Below are 22,204 nucleotides of genomic sequence, written 5' to 3' on the forward strand. Positions count from 1 at the left end.
TATCTTTTATCAGGTTGGAGGCTGTCTAGGGGTGCTTTCTGTCCCAAAGTTGTAAGCGTGGTCTTCAAGGCACAACAGAGCTATTGTCTGACTACCCATGTGTGCTCAGAAGACAAATATTGGCCTATCTAGTGGTATAGAAGGAAAGTGGAGAAAACAGTGCTTTGGTTTCTAATCTAGAAGTATTTGATACTTTGCCTACCCATGCATCCTCCCCTGCCGTAGGCTTCAGAAATGGACAGCCTCAAGTTGTCCCATCTAAACTCAAGCTGTCTAAAGGAAGAGCAGGGACATTACCAGACTAGTGCCTGAGAAGTGAGGACAGGATATAGTCAGACTAGGCAATGCAGAGGAGCTAGCTGGGGAAGCAAGTAGAAAAGGAGAAATGGAGATAATGTGCAAAAATGAAGAGGCAAGAAAAATATAGAGGAAGAAAAAAAAAGCAAAAAAGAAAGGGGTAGAGAGATTTTTAGGGTAGGATGTAAGGGCCAAGAAGATTTTTAAAATAAATAAATAATAAGCATGGAGAGGCAGAAAAATAATGTTCTCTAAAAGAAAATAGGCAGAGAGAACAGCAGAGGCAAATGGTAAAAAATAAAAACAAAGGCTGACCCCCAGGACTTTCTGATTGGGAACCAGGTAATGTCACTAAACTGGTATTGCCACTAATAGGTCTCAAGAATAGAGGAAAGGTCTAGGGTAAAATGATGAGGGAGGTTCTGTACATGTGGAGTGTGAGTTGTCTGCAGAGTACCAAGAAGAGATGTCCAGATGGGCAGCTAGGACAGAAACTCAGGAGGAGGGTGTGGCCCAGAGTGAATATGTGGAAGCCACTGAACCCCAGAAGAAATGGTGAGATTACACAGGGAGATTGTATGAGAAAGAAAAATTAGGTTAAGGACCCAAAGCCAGGAAATATCAATATGTGAGAGACCCGAGGAAAAGAATCTCAGCAAAGGTGCAGATGGCCTAAGACACAGGACAAGCTGGGACAGAGAATGGGGGGTGGAAAAGCAAATGGCTTCACCTTGAGGGGCAGCAAGGGAAGTGCTGTCCTCAAGGAGAGTCATGTTTCCATTAAGGTAAGAAAGTTGAGGGAGTATTTTATAAAGACAGAGGAGAATCTGTTCACAACAGAAAAGTGCTTAGAAAACACTGTGGCCTCTTTTGTGTGCCCCTCTACTGCACCTCTTTAAAGTTAACCTGGGCATAACGCTTGCCCATTATTTCTCTGCTTCTTATCTGTCTCCTGGGCTCCAGAGCATACCCAAGCATGGTTGAGTTTTGTATCCTCAATCTTTGTCATGTAGGGCCTACCACCAATACAAACTCAATAAATATTTTTGAGTTTTCTGGATGGCAACTGGGAGGTTGGTACAAATACAAGTTTCAAAATGAGATTACCAGGGGCTGGGGTTGTGGCTCAGAGATAGAGTGCTCGCCTTGCACGTGCAAGGCCCTGGGTTCAATCCTCAGCACCACATAAAAAATAAATAAAATAAAGGTATTGTGTCCAAATACAACTAAAAAAATTTTTTTTAATGAAATTATCTTTGACCTATTTCTAGGAATTTACCCAAAGAACTAATAACAAATGTACAAGGCTATAACTACAAGTATAATTATAACCTATACAATTTAAAACCACCTACATTGTGCAAGGACCTGGGTTTGATCTCCAGCACCACAAAAGAAAACAAATCCTACTTACATATAATCAACAAATACAACACACGTTGGAGAAAAAAAAAAATCCTAATATAGCTAAACAACTGAATACTATAAATCTTCCAAAAATCTAAGAGATCAACAATAACAAATAAAACCCACACAAGCCAGGCATGCTGACACACACCTGTAATCCCAGCAGCTTGGGAGGCTGAGGCAGGAAGATCGCAAGTTCAAAGCCAGCCTCAGCAAAAACAAGACACTAAGCAACTCAGTGAGACCCTGTCTCTAAATAAAATATAAAAAATAGGATTGGGGGGCTGGGGTTGTGGCTCAGTGGTAGCGTGCATGCTTAGCATGTGTGAGGCACTGGGTTCAATTCTCAGCACCACATATTGCTGGGAGCCATTAGCCAAGTAAGTATGACAATTTCCTTGCCAGCGTACCCCATGTTGCAGTGACATTGAATGTACTTAACCTTGCTCAAGGACCAAGGCAGATTAGGGTGTTCCCGGTTTTAAGATAATCTTGTTTAGGGCGTTCCCAGTTTAGGTTCCAGGTTTAAGGTTTAAGATTATTCCTGCTGGGAATAGGGCGTATCCTGCTGCCTGAGTTCCCCTTGAGTTCTCACGGGATTCAGACAGTATATTTTGGAGATAGAAGCCCAGTGGAGGTGGATTTGGGCAGAGAACGTGGATTTGGGCAGAGAACGTGAATTTGGGCAGAGAACGTGGATTTCCCCAGAACGTGATTGTAGACGGCTGGTGTGAGTTCGGGAATAAAGAGTTGCTGTTTGAATCTACAAGCTGTGTGGTGGCTCGTGATTGTGTGCCCAGCCAGACTGCGGCATTTGGTGGCCCGTACGGGGAACTTCTGAAGCTTAGAGGTAAGTGAAATTTCTCACCCCTGAGGAAGAGAGAAAGAATGGGTGAACATTTCAAAAAACAATGTGTTATTGTTTTGATTTATTTTGTTTTTATTTCAAGTTGCCTGTTCCTAGAACTTTCTCAGGCAAACTGGGGAAAATGGGTGACTCAAGGTTTGAATTTGTTCGCCTCCGAGCAAGAGAAATTGTTAGAGGAAGGAGGCACCCCAGTGAGACCAAGAACAATTAGGGCATATGTTGATACAATACAAAAATGTAGCCAATGGCTTTTTAAAGACAAGTTATTAAGTATATCAATGGGACCATCATGGTATCCTGTAGAAGGATTTTTCTTCAAGAAAGAGATGACTAGTTCTGTTTACTACATTTGTCTAAGATCTTGGTTTTTACAGACATCTGATTAATTTACAAAGCTAAAATGTTGAAACATCAACCACTCTTTACTTATTAAGTTACATAAGGTAATATATTTAAGCATGTGTGTTTTCATAAATTGGTGAATGGAAAAAAGGTTTAATATTGCTTTGGTCTGTGTCTTTGCTAAAACAAGGTTACTAAGAGTTAAGATTCTATCATGTGTAATTTATATACAAAGAGTATAAGAAGTTTCAGTTGGGTTTCAATTATAGTATTATAGTATCATAAAAAACATGAAAGTCTTTCATCTTATTAAAGTGGAGTAATTTGTCTAAATCAGAAATTTTATAAGAGTTGTTTCAAAATGTGAATTTATAAAAAGGGTTAACGGTTAAAAAAGAGATAGAAAAAGATTCAAGATGTGGAAATATATTTTAATATAAAAGGTTAAAGGAAAAAGAAGTGTTTCTAGATAAGATAATCTGTGTGGTAAAGTAAAAAGTTGTAAAATGCCATTTAAAAAGATTTTGAGGAAACTAGACTTAATTTAAAAGCTTGAGAAAGGAAGAAAGAAGAAAAAGGTATTTGTACATGGCAGATTGAGACAAAGCTTCTCAATGGAGTTAAAAAAAAAGCCTTTGGTTGAAGGGCAGCCATGTAAAATAACATTAAAGCGATTTAAACAGAATCTAAGCCTCGTTTAAAAGAGTGAAGTTGTAGGTGGTGAAAAAGTACATTTAAAAGTACAGTATAGATGATAATTAAAAGGCTTTAAAAGGTTAAATTGAAGGTGGTCGAGATACCTTCATGGCGGAAAAAAGATTGCTTTATTGCATCATTCGAAGCCTAGTTAATCTTAAAGGCATTACTTAAAAAATGGGAAGATAATAGGATAAAAGATATTTAGATAAAGAAGATTAAAAATTTAAAGTGAAAAACTTTAAAGACAGAAGTATAGAAAGTTAAAAAGAATAAAGATAAAGAAGATGTAGAAAGATAAAAAAAAGTAGGAAGACAAGAATTTTATACCCACAAAATAGGAAAAAAAAAAAACTAGGAGAAAAATAAGCAACTAAGGGTAAAAATACAAACCTTAGGGAAAAAAACTAGAAGATAGAAATAAGATAGAAAATGGTTGAAAATGTCAAGTAAGGTATTACACAGATAGAAAATGCAAAAAGCTAAGACAACTATTAGATACAGACATATACTTATTAAAGCAAAAAGAGGGAATTGGAAGGGGGTATATATCCCCCAAAGATAAACTTAAAATAATGCTTTTTACTCTAAACTTTTTAAATTTGGATTCTTCAGGACTTAGTGCTGCGGAAAGGCATATGTATCCAAAAAATGTACATAAGCCTAAAGTACTTTGGAAAGATATTCTAACAGGACAATGGAAAGGTCCTGACCCAGTGATTGTCTGGAGTCGGGGGTCTGTTTGTGTTTTTCCACAGGGAGAACAGCAGCCCATTTGGATTCCAGAGAGATTAACTAAAACAGTTTCTACAGATCGAAAAGAAGATGATTTGACTCAAATCCATAACAGTTGATATCCAGAACTCCAGCTTGGCCATTCTTACATCTGCGACAGTGATTAACCAGGATGCTTTTTTCAATAGCTATTTTATTATTGCATTTTTCCACATCATAAGGTTCTATTTTTATTTTTTGAGCTCATACAAACCTAGGTTAATGTTTTTCTGATCAGTTTTATTTTTTGACTGTGGAGTTTTTAAACATTGCAATGGAGATTTCACCTAGGTAAAGCTACAAGGCCTTTACTATTTTCTTATGTGTTGTACGTTTGTGTACACTCTTGTGTTTTGTGTTGTATGTCTGTATGTGCGTATGTCCATATTTCTTATATGAGGAGCGCTCATGAAAAAATGGATCCGAATTATTATTATTTTTTTATTCACGTGATTTAAATCGTTTAATTTAAATTATGTAAACAGCTGTTAAGGATTGTTTTTAAAGGTGGTTAACAGATGTTTGTTTACTAATTTAAATTAGGTAAAAAGCTGTTAAGGATTGTTTTTAAAGTAGATTAACAGATCTGTTTGTTTACTTTCACCTTTCCTTTTCATTATATTTAATAATTCTTTTCAGGATAATGTCTCTTTAGCATCATTGCCAGAATTCCTATCTCCATCCCAGTGCCAGTGAAGAACTCAACAAGTAATGCTCAATCAAAGAGTCAACTTACTTTGGGAGGAAACGGATTTTGGGAGGAAATGGACATATTGATAGATTCCTCTGCTTTGAACTGCTTGCAGAACTTGCCTGGACTATGTAACTATCGTTTGGTGCAGCGAATTGTGGTAATGGTGGCATATCTTTGCTGATGGTGTCACCAGTGATGCAATTTTTCCCAAGGAGCCGTCAATTGGCTTGGTGTCGTGGCATTTCTGTATCCTCCTCCCTTCTGCTAGTGATGGTCTAAAATTTGGGGGCCAATGGCTTATGCTGGACCGGTAGTCAGTGACGGGTATGATCCAATTGCAGTGGTATCAACCTAAGACAGGAGGCTGACGCCTAAAGGTCAGTTTTCCGATGACGGGTAAGAACCATATGTTGAATTGGACAACCTACCAGGCACGGTCCATAAGCCACATTAACCTCACTCCCCCACTGGCACCAAGGCCAAATTTGGGGGCCAACAGAGGTGAGGCAAAGAACCTCACCCCCCCACTGGTGCATAGACCTATCCACAAGTATGGCTGTATGCTGGACCGGTAGTCAGTGACGGGTATGATTCAATTGCAGTGGTATCAACCTAAGACAGGAGGCTGACGCCTAAAGGTCAGTTTTCCGATGACGGGTAAGAACCATATGTTGAATTGGACAACCTACCAGGCACAGTCCTTAAGCCACATTGCTTGTTGTTTAATTAATCAGAAGGGGGGAGATGCTGGGAGCCATTAGCCAAGTAAGTATGACAATTTCCTTGCCAGCGTACCCCATGTTGCAGTGACATTGAATGTACTTAACCTTGCTCAAGGACCAAGGCAGATTAGGGTGTTCCCGGTTTTAAGATAATCTTGTTTAGGGCGTTCCCAGTTTAGGTTCCAGGTTTAAGGTTTAAGATTATTCCTGCTGGGAATAGGGCGTATCCTGCTGCCTGAGTTCCCCTTGAGTTCTCACGGGATTCAGACAGTATATTTTGGAGATAGAAGCCCAGTGGAGGTGGATTTGGGCAGAGAACGTGGATTTGGGCAGAGAACGTGGATTTCCCCAGAACGTGATTGTAGACGGCTGGTGTGAGTTCGGGAATAAAGAGTTGCTGTTTGAATCTACAAGCTGTGTGGTGGCTCGTGATTGTGTGCCCAGCCAGACTGCGGCAACATATAAACAAATAAATGAATAAAGGTCCATTAATAACTAATAAAAATTAAAAAAAAATAGGATTGGGGATGTGGCTCAGTGGTTGAGTGCCCCTGAGTTCAATCCCTAGTAACAAACCCCCACCAGCAAAACAAAAACAAACAAACAAAAAAACCCTCACACAAAACACATACCCTTAGCACAATTAAGACATAGACTACTATGAGATTTAATCATTTGTAAGTTAAAAAAAAAAAACAAAACAAAAAAACACCAAAATTCTAGCACAGCTATCTCTTAAGGACCCACTGCAGAACTTTGCGCAAAGAGAATTTGGAAAAACGGCACAGAGGAGAGAAGAGCAGAGCAACAGGCCTATATTTGGGTTAAGTCATCCCTGATGTTGACAGTCTACACTTAAGTACAAAAACACTGAAACTGCACCCTTTCAGCCAGTGCACCAAGTACAAGGAAGAGACTCAATCTGCAGGACCTGGGGCAGCAATCTGGAAAAAACAAACTTGCTACTAGAGAAGAAAAGGGTAAAAAAGAAGGAAGGGGTGCCCTCTAGTGACTGAATGGTAACAGAGGAACGAGATAAAGAGGAGTTAAAAGGGACTTAAATCTCCTTTACTGACCTCTTCAAACAAAAACCCATCCATAGGGACCACTCTCCAGCACATTTACAAGTGAGAATGTTTTCAAACTAGTACTCGAGTAAATAAATTCAAACTTCCAACTCTGTCCACAAAATATATAGATGAAAGCATTTATAATCATACAAAACTATAAAACAAAACACTGCATGTTCAGACATTCATATGGACCCATCTGTGTCATCTCCACCACATGTGTGGGATACGAAAAACTAATGCAAATGAAGAGGGAACTCCACCTACTGCTTTTGTCATGAATAACAAAATCCTTTGTCTCTGACCCAAGAGTCTCATGTCTTCTGCCAGAATCCATGAGATAGTAACAAACTAACTTAACTATCTTGTAAATAGGATGAAATCTCTGATGCTTTACAGTTCCTAACACTACGAGATGATGAGTTTCATCCAACTAAAAGGTGATAGTAAACTAGGGCAAAACCTGACATTGAACACTGAATATAGCGTGGACTTTATTAAAGTGTGGACTTAAGATAAGTTCACTGTTGTATAGGGTATAGATGGGTTTCAGAAGATTACTTTAAAAATTGACAGCTAGATAGTAAAATATTAAATAAGAAAAGAAAGGTCTAGGGCATTAAAAAGGGTATAAATATAATGGTAACCAATATGACAATCAAAAAGAAAATTTTCTAAATATCTGAATAAATAAGAAAATACATCAGGTAGGTAAACACAGCAAATAAAACAGTATAAGTGGAAAATATAACACAAACATGGCAGAGTAAGACAAACATTTGTCACATCAATAACTACATATGGACGTTAACTCACTTATTAAAACAGTAATTTTCAAATTGGCTCACAAAATAAGGCTCACCTGTACGTTAATACAGAAGTGATTCAAAAGAAGACAAGTAAAAGAATGTACAAAGGTTTATCAGGCAAATGGAAACAATCATGATCCTAATATATGACAAAGTAGAATCAAGACAAAAAGCATTAAACCTGTCAAAGACAACCTTTTTTCACCACAAAGCCACAGTTTACAAATCAAGTTATAACAGTTAAAACACCTATGCACAAAATAACATAGTAACCATTTTTGCTAAAGGAAATGCTACAGAAGATGCTAGAATAATTAGAAACATTAATAATTAGGGATTTTTAACATTGACACTCTCAGTGCAAGGCAGGACAAATGGACAAAAAATAAGTAAAGGTAGAGACAATCTTTTTAAAGGAAATGCTACAGAAGACGCTAGAATAGAAACATTAATAATAATGGATTTTTAACATCGTCACTCTCAATGCAAGGCAGGACACATGGACAAAAAATAAGTAAGGGTAAAGGCATTCTCTTTTTTTTTAAGGAGATATATATTGAATTTTATATCTTGATAGTAAAAGTAAAGTAGGAAATGTACATGCCTTCAAACTTGGGTAGGAGAAAAACTGACCTAAGAATAGTTTAATCATCATGAGTAAAAACATAATGAATAATGTCATACTGGAAGTTGTAGCTAGCGCAATAAAACAAGAAAAAGAAATAAAAGGCATACAGATAGCAAAAAAAGAAATAAAGCTGTCTTTGTTCAAAGATGACACAATTGTCTGTAGGCCAAATCCCAAAGGCCCTACACAAAAAATCCTGGAAATATAAGCAAGTACAGAAGGCCTAAGGATATAAAAAGTCTATTGTTTTTCAGGCTGTGGCTGTGGCTCAGCAGTAGCACACTTGCCTGGCAGTGAAGCACTGGGTTTGATTCTCAGCACTACATATAAATAAATAAAATAAACAACTAAAAAAAATTTTTTTTAAAGTCTATTGCTTTCAATATGTGAGCAATAAGTGACTGAATTTTGAAAGTAAAAAGTAATACCATTTATTATAATACCAAAGAAAAATTCTGAGGTATAAATCCAACAAACAGGTATGGGATTTGTATGTAGGAAACAGCAAAACAATGATAAAAGAAACTTTAAGAGATCTAAATAAATGAAGAGCTATTCCATGCACTTGGATTATAAGGCTCACTATTTTTAAGACATCAATTCTTCCCAACTTGATCTATAGATTCAACACGATCCCAAACAAAGTATCAGGAAGCTATTTTGTAGATGTTGACAAACTGATTTTAAAGTTTATACAAAAGGCAAAGAACTTGTACAATACTGAGAAAAAAAAAATTTTTAAAGAAAAATAAAAAAGATAGAGGACTATATACTACCACATTTCGAGACTTATAATCAAGGCAATCTTCTGGTATTATCAAAATTAACAGACATACAGAGAACTCAGATATAAATTCACACAACTGATCATTTACTTTTGATCTTCGATGGCCCAGAAACAGATCCATAGCCAACGGTCCTCTGAAAAAAGAACAAAAGGCAATTCAATGGAGAAAGAATATTCTTTTCCAAAGAAATGAAACTGGGACAACAGATGTCCATATGAAAAGAAATGAACCCAGACACAGACCTGTTCACAAAAATTTACTCCACAGACTTATCTGTAAAATGGAAAACTCCAGTTGAAAACACAGGAGAAAAATCTATGTGACCTTGGGTTTGGCAACATGTTTTTAGATACAACACCAAAACCATGACTCATGAAAGCTAAAAATGGTTATGAAATACTTTATTAAAATTAAAAACTTGTAAAAGACACTATTAAGAAAATGAAAAGACAAGCTATAGACTGGGAGAAAATATTTGCTAAGCACATATCTGAAAGTATTCGTAGATAAAATATGGAAACAATTCTTAAATTTCAATAGGAAAAACACCACAATTAAAAAATGGAAGGCATATGATTGTAATCACAGCACTTCGGAGGTTGAAGCAGGTAGATCACTTGAACCTAGGAGTTAGAAGCCAGCCTAGGCAATACAGCAAGACCTTGTCTCCATCTAAAAAATAAATAAAAGTATGAAAATATACACCACACCACTCATCACTAGAGAAATAAAAATTAAAATAACAGATGCTACTTGGTCTCTTTATTAATATATTATTTAGCCATTCAACTCCTGCCACAGAATCATGAGTCAGACCATCCTTTGGCTCAGAGACGATTTACACTTTCACTGTGTGATTTAACAGAATTTAGTCATCTCGGTCTCTAGACGGTGTTTCTAATTTTGTTAGACTAACCTGGCTTTTGAAGCTAAGAATAAAAGTAGAAACCATCTCAGCAGAGAACTTCTGAAACACAACATTCTTTTCATGAAGCAAACAGCTCTTTTAAATTTTAATAATGTTATATCTTATAATTAGGAAATATAATCTCCTTCAGGGCAATATGGAAAGATCCAGATTTTTAATACTTCAAATGTTAATGACCAAGTCAAAGGACAGTGATAGAAAAATATCCATTTTTTCTGTTTTCTAGCTAAGTTGATCATTCCTTGATTCCTGCCATTGGTTTGTTATATCTGTTTTTATTAGAAGGGCCCCAGAAGTCCTGTGACTTCCAAGAGAAAAATACTCTTCCTAATACAAGAGTGCCATCTAGTGACAACTAAGGCAAATGAACATCACAGAAAACTGGTGTTTCTTGTATTACAATTCTGCTTTCTGGTAAGACTTTCAAAATTTATGAAGGGAGAAAAATGACAATAAAGTGACTGTACTGGCACTCCCTAACACTCACATAGATCCCCTCAAACATCTAACATTCTGGCCTTTCCCATCACCACTCAGATCAGTGGTCTCCAAAGTGACATAGTTACTGTTTCAAAGAATTTCATACCATCCAGCCATAAGGAATGTTACAGATCAAGTATCTAGTCTAACACCCTAGTTTTTCAGATATGAAGACTAGACCCAGAGGGAAATTGCCTGACTTGTAACACAACTAGGAATGCTTCCAATATGTTTGCCTAAGCTTGGTCTCTAGTGATAGCATACTAATTATCTTATAAAGATGAAATTTTAAATATCTTAAAAACATGCTTCCATTGACACTAAACCCCTGATTATTCCTATGAGGACAGTAAGGAGGAAATTCCCTGGGCTCCCTTCATGGCCCAGGACTTGAATACTACTTACTGAGGGCTTGCTAGGTGCCAGGCAGTGTCTACAAGCCCCAGGTAAGCCTCCACTCTCCCTGTGCAGGTGCTCTGGAGTCTAATGAGCATGCTCTACTTCCCTCTGCCTTCTCGGCATCTCAGTACATTCACACAGAGCACAGAACAACCAGCAGGGCTGGGCGTTCCCAGCAGAGGAAACTGTATGTACAAAATTACAGAGGTGTGAAAAAGTGGTTTATTCAGAGAACAGAGGATGAAGCTTTGTGTATCAGGAGCAGAAGATGCTGGTGCCAACACTATCTTTCCTCTCTCCTCTCTTCCTGTTTGGGTAAAAAATGGATCAGAAGGCAACACCATGAGAGACAAGGCAGATGCAGGCTAAGTCAGGCAGGTTTGAAGGGTTTAAATGAGTTAAGAAAAATTAAGATTTGAATATGGTCAGTATGGTTTTTTGTTTTTGAGACAGGGTTATGCTAATTTGCCCAGGCTGACCGTGAACCTGAGAACCTCCTTCCTCAGCCTCCCTAGGAGCTGGAATTACAGATGCAATGTGCCTGGCCCTGTCAGTATAGTTTTGGTACAGTTTTGGGGTCAGGATACTGGAAAACTACGTACTTGAATAATGGCAAAGGCAGAATTGCAAAAGAGGGGAAGATTGGCTTTGGCAACCTCCTTCCTAGGCCTCCTACTTCCCACCGTACCCAGGCAACTCTCCAAGATTGAACTTTAGAAGCCTCGATGCAAGGGAAGAGGCTCTCCTGCTAGGCAAGGCTGTGCTGTGCCCATTACCCCCGCTTCCCCTGCTATCACCACCACTAAATACACCTCCAGGCAGAAAGAATGTTTGAATCTGAATAAGAAATGTTCTTACTCACATTTGTGAGAAGGATGGAAATGGGCTTGGGAAGGGGTGGGTGGGGAGGTGTCCTGCCAAGAATAAGACTTAAAGAGAAGCAGCAAGGAACATGAAGGCCATGCCAGCACCCAGTAACTAAGAGGGAGTCAGGCCTCAGGATCAGCAACTTGTTCTCTGGGAAAACAGCAATGTTTATTCTGTTGTATTTTAGATGCTTATTCTCTTGTTCTTCTTCCTTACTATTTAGTAAAATTCATTTTTAAAATGTCAATTAAGCTAAGTAGAACCAAAGAGAGCAGTTTTGAGTCTATAATTCCAGCTACTTGGGAGGCTGAGGAAGGAGGATCCCAAGTTTGAGGCCAGCAGATTCTATCACAAAAGAAAATTTTTAAAAAAGGGTTGCTGGCCGGGGGTGGGGGTGGGAGTGTGAGGGATGGGGCTGCAGCTCAGTGGTAGAGCACCAGTCTCGCATGCGTGAGGTACTGGGTTCAATCCTCAGCACCACATCAAAATAAATAAAGATTTTTAAAAAAGGGATGGGAGTATAGCTTAGTGGTACAGCACCCCTGGGGTTCAATCCCTAGTATTGCAAAAAGAAAACAGAGAAAGCAGTTTTGGTTTATACCCAGTTGTACCCTGAAGGCTGGGTACAAATGTGAAAGCAGAATTCGGAGTGAGAGAACGTTGAAAGAATCTGTTTCTTCCCTCCACTATAATAGTCTCCTTCCAGCACTGTAACACAGAGAGTTATGTCTGGTTTTAACTGCTACTGCATTATTAATGACTAATGAGTGCTCAACTCTCTCAAAATGGGGATGGGGGGTTCAGAGCTGCAGTTCAAGAGAGTAAAGATTTAGTTAGCTCCAAATAGTTTGCTCCAACTTGGGAGGGGGGAGATCTCTTCAACCACAGCAGATGGAGTCTCTGTGCATTAGCTCTGGTTCCTCCCTGACCCTGTTGATTACCAAATAAAATCAGCTTGGAGCAATATCCTACAACTAATATTAAGGCGCTTGAGAATTTTTTGAAATTCACTTAAAATTTTTAATAAAAGGTGCAATCAGTTTGAGAAGTACGAGCTGGCACGTACAGCAAATATTTGAAACCACAAATCAAAGGTATCTAGGTCCAAGTTTTCTTATCTCTGTCAATGAAATCAAAGTGCTAACACTCAACTTTCGACACACTACCCTCTGGACTATGACAGCTCCTATTCAAATAGCTGCTCCACAGTTATCAATCAAAAGAAAACTTCCAAAGTTATGTACATTGACAATGTAACTTCCAACATGAAGTTGATGTCATGCCCTACCAAGGGTAACTTCATTTCCAGTGTCTCTCCTGTAACTTCCACTCTCAACAAAGAGGGGACAGAGATGACTTCTAGGCAGTTAGCTAGGAACCTCCCCATATCTCATCTTGGAGACAGAGGAAAAAGAGTAACTCAATACAAACATCACTGCATAAAGAAACCATAGCTATTGTTTGCAGGCTTGTAAAAAACATATCATAGGGTGGGTTCCGGTGCTTCTGTTTTTTTGTTTTTTTTTTTAATTCTCATTTTGTAAAGAAAAAATTCTGAGTAAACATGAAGCACTACAAATCTTAGGTTGAGGGCTGCAACCCCTGCATTTTAAAAACCCTGTTCCTGTACTATGAATGGAGAACAAACAGCAGACTCTGAAAAATTGTGGCACAGGGACTCATTTATAAGGACAAAGAGCTCCTAGGGGCCTAGAAGGAATTTGGGTCACATGGGGTGTGACCTTGTAAGGGATTTTGGGATGCTGGCCTCTTCTCTCTTCCTGGCTGCCATAAATGGTGAACAGAGCTCTACCACATACTACCCACAATGGAGTATGCTGTCACAGGCCCAAAGCAACAGGGCCAAGTGACAATGGTCCGAAACCTCTGAAGCTATGCATCAAAATAAACCTTTCCTTCTTATGAAATGACTTATCTCAGATATACTGTCACAACCACAGAAAGCTAACTAACATACCAAGTCCGACTGAGATCCATACCTTTCATTACCTTAGATGCAAACAAAAACATCTCAAGATTCTAAATAAGTTTCTAAAAGACTACGTTGTTGTAGTACAAACTTAGAACCACAGGAAAATAAACCATCATTATAAAAATAAACTTATGAGTTAAAAAAAAAAAAGAAGCTCTGTCTCTAGGCTAATGTTGGAAACAATCTATTTATTATTGTTATCATTCATTCTTTTAAGGGACTGAAAACATTCTAGAACAAGTTTTAGAAATCTACAAGAACTTGGTTAAGATCATTATCCAGTGCTCACCAAGCTCCTACTAGATGCATGTAGTGAAGGGTTTGAAGCAGGGGTATGGTGTGTTCAGAACTGTCCTTTGACTAAAGTCTATAGGGATAGTGTGAAACAAGAACTTGGAGCCACAAGGCAATAAATTCAACTCCTGGCTGTAGGGCTTATTAGTCTGTGAGGTTTTTCTTTTCCCTTATTTTTTAATTGATGAATAAAAAATATACATCTACAGTATACATTTTGAAATATGTATATACTGTAGAATGGCTAAATCAAGCTTACTAATATATGCATTACTTCACCTATTTATGGTGAGAACAGAGATAATGAAACCTTGGCCTTGCAAACATTAAATGGGAAGTAAATGATAAATGTAAGGCACTGGGACACAGTAAACACTCCACAATGGTGGCTCATTATCAATATATAAGCCTAGAAGTTCAGGAAGACCCATATGAGAGTCTGGACGAGACATACTGAAGTATTGAGTAAGGAGGAAAACCTAAGACACTCAGAAAAATATTAATGGAATAGAACTGAAAACAGCTAAGGTAGGTGTGTGGGTGCACCATGGTGAGCTCCAGGTCTACAGTAGGTGACTGAATGGCTGTGGCTATAGCTGGTGGTGCCCCTGACAAAGAGAAGACAGGTAGCAGAGCAAGTTAGGGAGTCTGGGTATTGCTGAGAAGGAAGTGCCTGTGTGCACACAGTAGTGGGTATTCAGGAGATCAAGGGTTGAGTTTGGGGACAGGGTACAGTGTGGCTGGGAGTGAGAACAGGGAAGAGATCACCCGCAGTGGGTGTGCTCACTCAGAAGAGCAATGAGCCAGAAAAGAACCCAGGAAACACTCATGACCAAGGGGCAAGGAGAGAAAGAGAGGCACCCAAGGAAGACAGAATCACAGAGAACGAGGACAACCAGCAGGTCTTGGTGCTAAGGAAGCTAACGGAGCAGGAACTCAAGAAGGGGAATCTTTAATGGGGCCCAGTGTAGCTGAGAAGTCCAGCAAGTTCCAAATGTGCCCTTGGAATTTGGCAGAAACTGTTGCTGATTTTAAGCCAGAGAGTAATATTCATCAGACCAGAGGGATAAATGCTCAACCACAGGGGTAAGGTATAAATGGCAGTAAGAAAGCAGAAAGAGTACCATAAATCTGGTAAAAGGGACAGAGACAAATCATGTAGTAGGAAGAGCAAGATGTTGGTTCAAAGGCCAGGTTAAACATTTAAGATGGAGCAACGTGAGCAATCTGTGCACTGAGAAGGAAAAGACAGATGGCAAAGGGGAAAGATGAGACTCACTGACAAACAAAATCTTTGAGAAAAGGATAAGGGTTCTGCATCTATCTCCCACAAGTCAGATGCCACATGGGTCCCTGAGGATGCATGGATAAATTGCAGAATTGGCCTCCAGCAGCTTACAGTCTGATGGGGGAAGCAAAACTGTCAACTGGCAAAAGCCAGTTTGCCTCTTGCACCATGAGAGGGACACAAAAAAGTACAATCTATGAGGAATAGACCCTTGCCAGACCTCGAATCTGCCAGTGCCTTGATCTTGGAATTCTCCAGAACTATGAGAAATAAATGTTGCTTATAAGTCACCTTATTTATAGAAAAGTGCTCCTCAGCTTATGATGGGGTTATAGCCCAATGAACCGAACATAAGATGAAAATATCAGAAATATGCATTTAATACACCTAACCCACTGCACATCATAGCTTAGCAACACAATGCACTGCAGAGTATAGGTTGCTTCCTTAGGGTTGCACAGCTGACTGGGAACTATGGCTCACTATCACTGCCTAGCATGGCATGACTATTGTACTACACATCACTAGCCCTGGGAAAAGATCAAAATTCAAAGTAGAGTTTCTACCAAATGCATTTCACTTTTGCACCATCAAAATAGTTAAATATATATATATATATATATACATACATATATATATATATATATGATATATGTAATAAATATATATAAACTGAACCATTATAAATGGGGGATTGTCTATACTTTGTTATGGCAGTTCATAGAGGCTAAAATACTCGGAAAATATGTGACAAGGAGCTTTGTACAGAGGCAGCTGAAGGTTAAGAGAGTTGGGCAGCATGGAGTACAGGGTTCAGTCATGTGGAGAAGGCCTGAAGTGGTTCCAGAACTCTCTTTGGCCAAATAGACCTCCCATTCCGCTAGCTTATGCTTAAAATTTATTTAACACTTAAAAAGGGGTACAATTTCTCATCTAAAAATTGCAGATAAAGGACTAAAAAAGAAACATATGTAAGACTATACACAAGCTAAAACCCATGTGTCATAAAATAAAATCATCCAGGCAGGCTTTGGAGACAAACTTGGCTCCGACAGGATACAACTTACTAGCTGTGGAACCTGGGCAGGTCACTTAACTTCTGGAAAAGCAGAACATGTGACAGATGAGCCCCAAATGCCTTTCAAAATCTATTCTTCAAGGGTTATAAAGCAATATTTCTTAACATTTGGGGGACCATAAACTCTTCTGAGACTCTAACAAAAGCTGTAAAATCTCCCCCAGCCCCAAATAGACAGACACATGCATACAAAAATTCTCCATATCCTTCAAGGTGTCCCTGAACTCCAGGCACAGACCCTGGGTAAGTGGGAAAGAGCAGAAGTGCAACTCTTTATAATGATGATATCCTAATAATTTTGGGGCCAGGTATCACAGAGACCTCTGCCACACCCACAGTGTACAGCCTGCTGTCTCCAACTGCATGTCTTTCTCAACTATGAGTCTCCTCACCTCTGAATACCTGAGTGCCAAGCCCAATGCCCTGAATATAGTAGAAGCCCACTTCAGTTTTGAGTTCAACTGGTCAGGGCCATAACAGTTTAGATCTGTAGTTCTCAAGTTTTCGGACTTTTGGAACTTGCAAATGAGTATCAACTTTCAAACCCTCCTCTGACAGACAACCTGGAATGGATGGCAACTACCATGGGCTTGCTCTGTGCGATCTTTTAACTTCCCCAAACTAATTTTTTAAAAAATATATATATATTTTTTTTTAGTTGTAGTTGAACACAACACCTTTATTTCACTTGTTTATTTTTGTATGTAGTGCTGAGGATCAAACCCAAGGTCTCGCATGTGCAAGGCGAGCACTCTACCGCTGAGCCACAACCCCAGCGCCCCCAAATTGATTTTTAATTAGTCAGGTTTAGCTACCATACACTAGAAGTTATGCTACCAGTTCAAGGGCAAAATGTGACAATTCTCCCCTCCCAACAAAAAGAAAAAGGAAAACATACTAGATTTGCTTTTAGCAGAAACCCCTTAGGTTTGTTCTGCAAACCCCTTATATTCTTACACATATATGATATTCATTTGGGAAGGAGGCAATTATGCGCAGCATCCCATTTTAAGAATAAGGAGAAAATGTGCCATTTAAGTGATTGCAGAGGGCTTTTCAACACAGCCCAGCATCAGGATCCAAGCCACATTTTTATAAACATGCAAGTGTTTCTCCATTACCCTTATACCAAGAAAATGGAAGACAACTCTTTTAGATTGACAGAAAGAGCTGGGGAAAATAATAGTGTTCAGTGATAACATTCAAATAATACTTATGATTTTAGAAAGCAGAAGCCATTCTAAGTTGAGCAATTTTATATATCATGATTAAATGATTTCCTTTTTGCAGTATTCAATAAGAATCAAATATTCAAAAAGAATCATCTATCACTTTTTAAAAAGACACAATTGACTGTATATAGTAGGGGAAAATTTCCTTACTTACCTATAGCACAATGTAAAATCTAGAGGGGGGAAAAAGGGGGGAAAAGAGAATTAGTAAAAAAAAAAAAAAATTAATACTATAGTTCTATTTCATATAAACTGTTCTTTCAGTAAGAGACATGCCTGCCAGCAATACTGATTTTGAAAAACAAATATTTCATTGTTAAACTTTACTATAGACTATTTAACAAAATGTAAATTCTTACTCCGTTTTTTGATTATTCACTTTTACTTTGTGTATCTTTGGGAGATAACATCCTAAGGAAGATTTCATCTTCCCTCCATAGTTCATCAGATGTCAAGGACCTTTTCTAATACATAAATTTACAACAGCAATTACAGCACACCTTCTCCCATGTTCCATACTCTGCAGAACAGAACCGTCTCAGACTGTGGAACACACAGTATGAACGGCCTTTGTGGGTTCCTCTTGCCTCTCAGGCCCTTCAGTGCAGACACATTTATTCTATAAAGCTCCATCCTCAGTCCCCTTCCTGCCTCATTCAATTATCTCACTGCAGAGGTGTTTCCTGGTCCAACTTAGCCTTGGGCCTTAGAGCTCCAAGTCCGTATTCCATACTGCCTTGGCCATCACCAATAGCAGCTCAAACATGACCAGACTCAATGAAAAGCACATCTTTTTCTACCTAAATTTCTGCTATACCTTGTGATCACCTGCATCTCAGTCTTTAGGGTTCACCTTCCCCTCACTCACAAGCCCAACTGGTTTCCAAGCCCTGCTGATCCACCTGGAGCCTGTCTGCCTGTTTTTACTACCAGTGCCTTGAGTGAGATTGCTGCCTACACTCTTATCTCAATGGCAATGGCCAAGCAGTTTCTTCTAAATCCCCTTTCAACTTATCCTTTATTTAGCATTGTTTCAGCACTGGTGACAGTGGTTTAAAAAAAAAAAAAATAAGTAATTTGAAGGCATCTACAAGATTGATTTAATAACTACAAAATTTCTAGATGATAAGACCTAACAGCAATTGTTGTACCTTTTAGAATTTTGACAGAATTTCTCTAGCAGTCACTGAACTGTTTGATCCTAACAATAACCCTGGAAGATAGGCAGGATAGCTATCTCTACTTGCAGATGAGAAAACCAAGGCTCAGAAAAGCCGAATAACCTGTTCAAGGCAGTAGATGATGGCCAAGATAAAAACCTAGGGTTTTTTTTCCCCTACTCTACAGCTTTTTCTATAATATTATTTCATTGTACACTAGTTATGAGACATCTAGAGGGCAGAATCTGACAACGTTTCTAATCTAAAGCATGCCTGATGAGACTCTGTGCTCATAAACTATAATTTCACTAAGTTTTTGTTTTGTTTTTTGGTGGGGTGGAGAGAGCTTGGGTTAAAAAAAAATCAAGCTGTGCCTGGCACTGTGGCACCTGCCTGCCATTCCAGCAGCTTAGGAGGCCAAGGCAGAAGGATCTCAGGTTCAAAGCCAGCCTCAGCAACAGTGAGGCACTAAGCAACTCAGTGAGACCCTGCTTCTAAATAAAATACAAAATAGGGCTAGGGATGTGGCTCAGTGGTCGAGTGTCCCTGACTTCAAACCCCAGCACTCACCACCCCCCCCCCCAAAAAAAATCAAGCTGCAAAAATTTCTTGGTAATGGACAATAGAAGAATCATCATGTTGCAAATCATATAATTTTTTTTTCAAAAGAAGACACTGCTAAGAACCTCAAATGCGTAAATATTAACAAAATAAGCTGAACCTCCTACTACGAAGTTAAGGAAAGTAAATGATAAACCTAGATTAAAATAAGGGATGAAGACTTAAATGAAGAGCATCCTTCAAGACAAGCAGACAGTGCCTATTCTATTCTGTAGGAAACGACTGATGGCTATCATGTTTTCTTTGCATGATAGAACAGTAGTTCTTAGCCCTATCACAATGAATCTCCCTCTTTCAATCACAGTATCTTATAATAATGCCTTCTTTATCAACCTGAAGTGAAATTCATAGATGATAACCTACCTACACAAAAAGATTTTTTAAAAACATCCTGACAAAAAGAAACAAAAAGAAAGTAATTTAATTTTTTTAAATACGTATTTTAATATATAAATGTTTGGGGATATAAGACATAATTAAGCAGGCAGAGTACATAACCAACTTATTATAAATAAGTTTGGATTTAAAAATAAAACTATTGGAAACAACTTTGGACAAGTACAGGAAAATAAAAGAGCAGACGTACAGACTAGCAGTAGGAAAAAAAAATAGTATTAAGTAATAATGGAAATGTACTAAAGTAGAGAACTGAAGAAGTACATTATCTCAAATGAGCTATGACTTATGTATTTATGTTTGTATGTATTTATTGCAGGGCTGGGATTGAACCTAGGGTCTCACACATGCTAGGGAAGTACTCTACACTGAACTACATCCCCTGTCCAATCTTAATTTATAAAGTGTGGTGTTAAAATAATCTCCTGGGTTATGTCATGGGGTGGGATACAAAGAAAGTGTCACAGAAAATCTGTCCTGTTAAGAAATCCTGTTGAGGTATCCAACCAATGTCTAGTCTATAAAAAGACCTTGGAGACTTTATTCTCTAAATGGTGCAAAGAAGGAAGGAATAGAAGATGGATTAGAAGAAAAGAAAACCCATGATGCGGGGGCTGGGGTTGTGGCTCAGCGGTAGAGCGCCCGCTTAGCATGTTGGAAGTCCTGTGTTCGATCCTCAGCACCACATAAAAAAATAAATAAAGGTATTGTGTCTAAAAAATAAATATTAAAAAAAAAACACATGATGCAAGAGGCAGCAAAGCAGTGCATAACTGACAGGGGCTACTTTTAGGATAAAATGAAAAACTACAACTAATCCAAAATAAAATTTCTTTTTCACAACCATGACTTCTTATCATTATACAAACAGAGGCAATAATATGCAATATTATTAGTCTATATTAAAGAAAACCAATGAGATCCTTGCATTACAAGTATCTCCACTAATTTAATAAGTCTGAACAGAAATCTCAAATCTCATATTACAAATTTTCAAACAGTCTCATAGCTTTTGATTTAATACTAAATCACATGAAATCCTTTTCAACTAAATATGCAAGTTAGAAATAGTATAATACTTTCAGAACAGAATGTGCAGATTGAATAAATTATTTTGAGACAATATCTTTATCTCACTTAAGCTTCTCTCTTCATATCAACAATGGTAGTAGACAGAGTTCTAAAAATGATCCCACAAAATTATTGTTCCTTGCTTAACACCAATCTAGGCACTACAGTGTAGGGATTTGCAAATGCAATTAAGAGTCTCAAGCCCACTGATTTTAAGGTACAGAGATTATGTGGGTGGACCTGACCCAACCAGGCAAGCCCTTTAAAATCAGTTTTCTCTGGCTGGTGGTAGAAGATGAAATCAAATATTGTCAAAGAACAAGCAAGATTCAATACACCGTCACTGGCTTTGGGGATGGAAGGGGCTGTGTACAAGGACTGGAGAGCAGCTCCTAGGAGCAGGGAGTGACCTCCAGCCAACAGCCAGCATGGAAATGCAGGCTTCAGACCTTTGACTAAAAGGAAATGGATTCTGTCAACAACCTGAATGAGCCTACAAGCAGATTCTTTCTCTGGACACGCCATATAAGAAACCAGCTGGCCTGGCAGACTCCTTCCTTGATTTCAGTTTTGTGAAATCCTGAGCAAAGAACTCGCCGAACCCAGCTTCTGACTTAAAGAACTGCATGTTAATATGAGTGTTGTTTAACCTGCTAAGTGTGTGGGGTTTTATTATATAGCAATGAGAAACTAAGACAATGATCTTCCTCTAACTTCATAAGCTTTTGTTTAATATCTCATGAAGATTTTTCAATATCTATATGTACTACAAAAACTATGTATTTGTTGAGGTGCTAGCCTGGGGAGATGCACAGAAGGTAAGGAGGGGCTGCAGAACAAACATTAATTAATTGAGTTGGGCTACTTTATACATTGTAGAATATTCAGCCAGTACAATCCCCAGTCACTGTGGTAACCAAAGTACCCTCACAACTTTCCAAAATGCACACTCCAAGGCACTGCTCTTTTTACTTGGAAATATATTTTTTGAAAAAATTTCTAAGATTTGAACTAAAATTATTTTCATAAGTTATCAATGACTCTCCTTCCTTCTTTCCTCCCTCCCTCCATGTGTGTGGCCCTGGGGATTGCAACTATGCAACTGCTCTGTCACTGAGCTATTTTGTAACCTGGTTTCACTAACTTACCAAGGCTGACCTCAAACTTGTGATCCTCTTGCTTTAGCCTCCTCAGTAGCTGGGATTATAGGCGTGTCCATCTGCACTTTGCTGAATTTTATTTTTAATCTAAGGTGAAACACTAATAACAAAGCCACCCCCCTCCTGACCCACCCCCCAAAAG

General features: G+C 38.4%; 1 protein-coding gene across 1 annotated transcript in view; it reads right to left on the minus strand.

The window, feature by feature from the left end:
• Hacd2 (3-hydroxyacyl-CoA dehydratase 2) overlaps positions 1 to 22,204 on the minus strand; it is a 93,324-nt gene that overhangs the window by 55,514 nt on the left and 15,606 nt on the right. The window contains exon 3 of the mRNA XM_046458045.2: positions 17,809 to 17,827. Within this exon, the coding sequence (XP_046314001.1) occupies positions 17,809 to 17,827 (19 nt within the window). The remainder of the gene's footprint in view (positions 1 to 17,808; positions 17,828 to 22,204) is intronic.

The sequence above is a fragment of the Marmota monax genome, unplaced genomic scaffold (assembly GCF_021218885.2).
Source record: "Marmota monax isolate L192 unplaced genomic scaffold, Marmota_monax_Labrador192_F-V1.1 WCK01_AAM20220418_F8-fsc00052, whole genome shotgun sequence".
In the NCBI taxonomy this organism is placed as follows: domain Eukaryota; kingdom Metazoa; phylum Chordata; class Mammalia; order Rodentia; family Sciuridae; genus Marmota; species Marmota monax.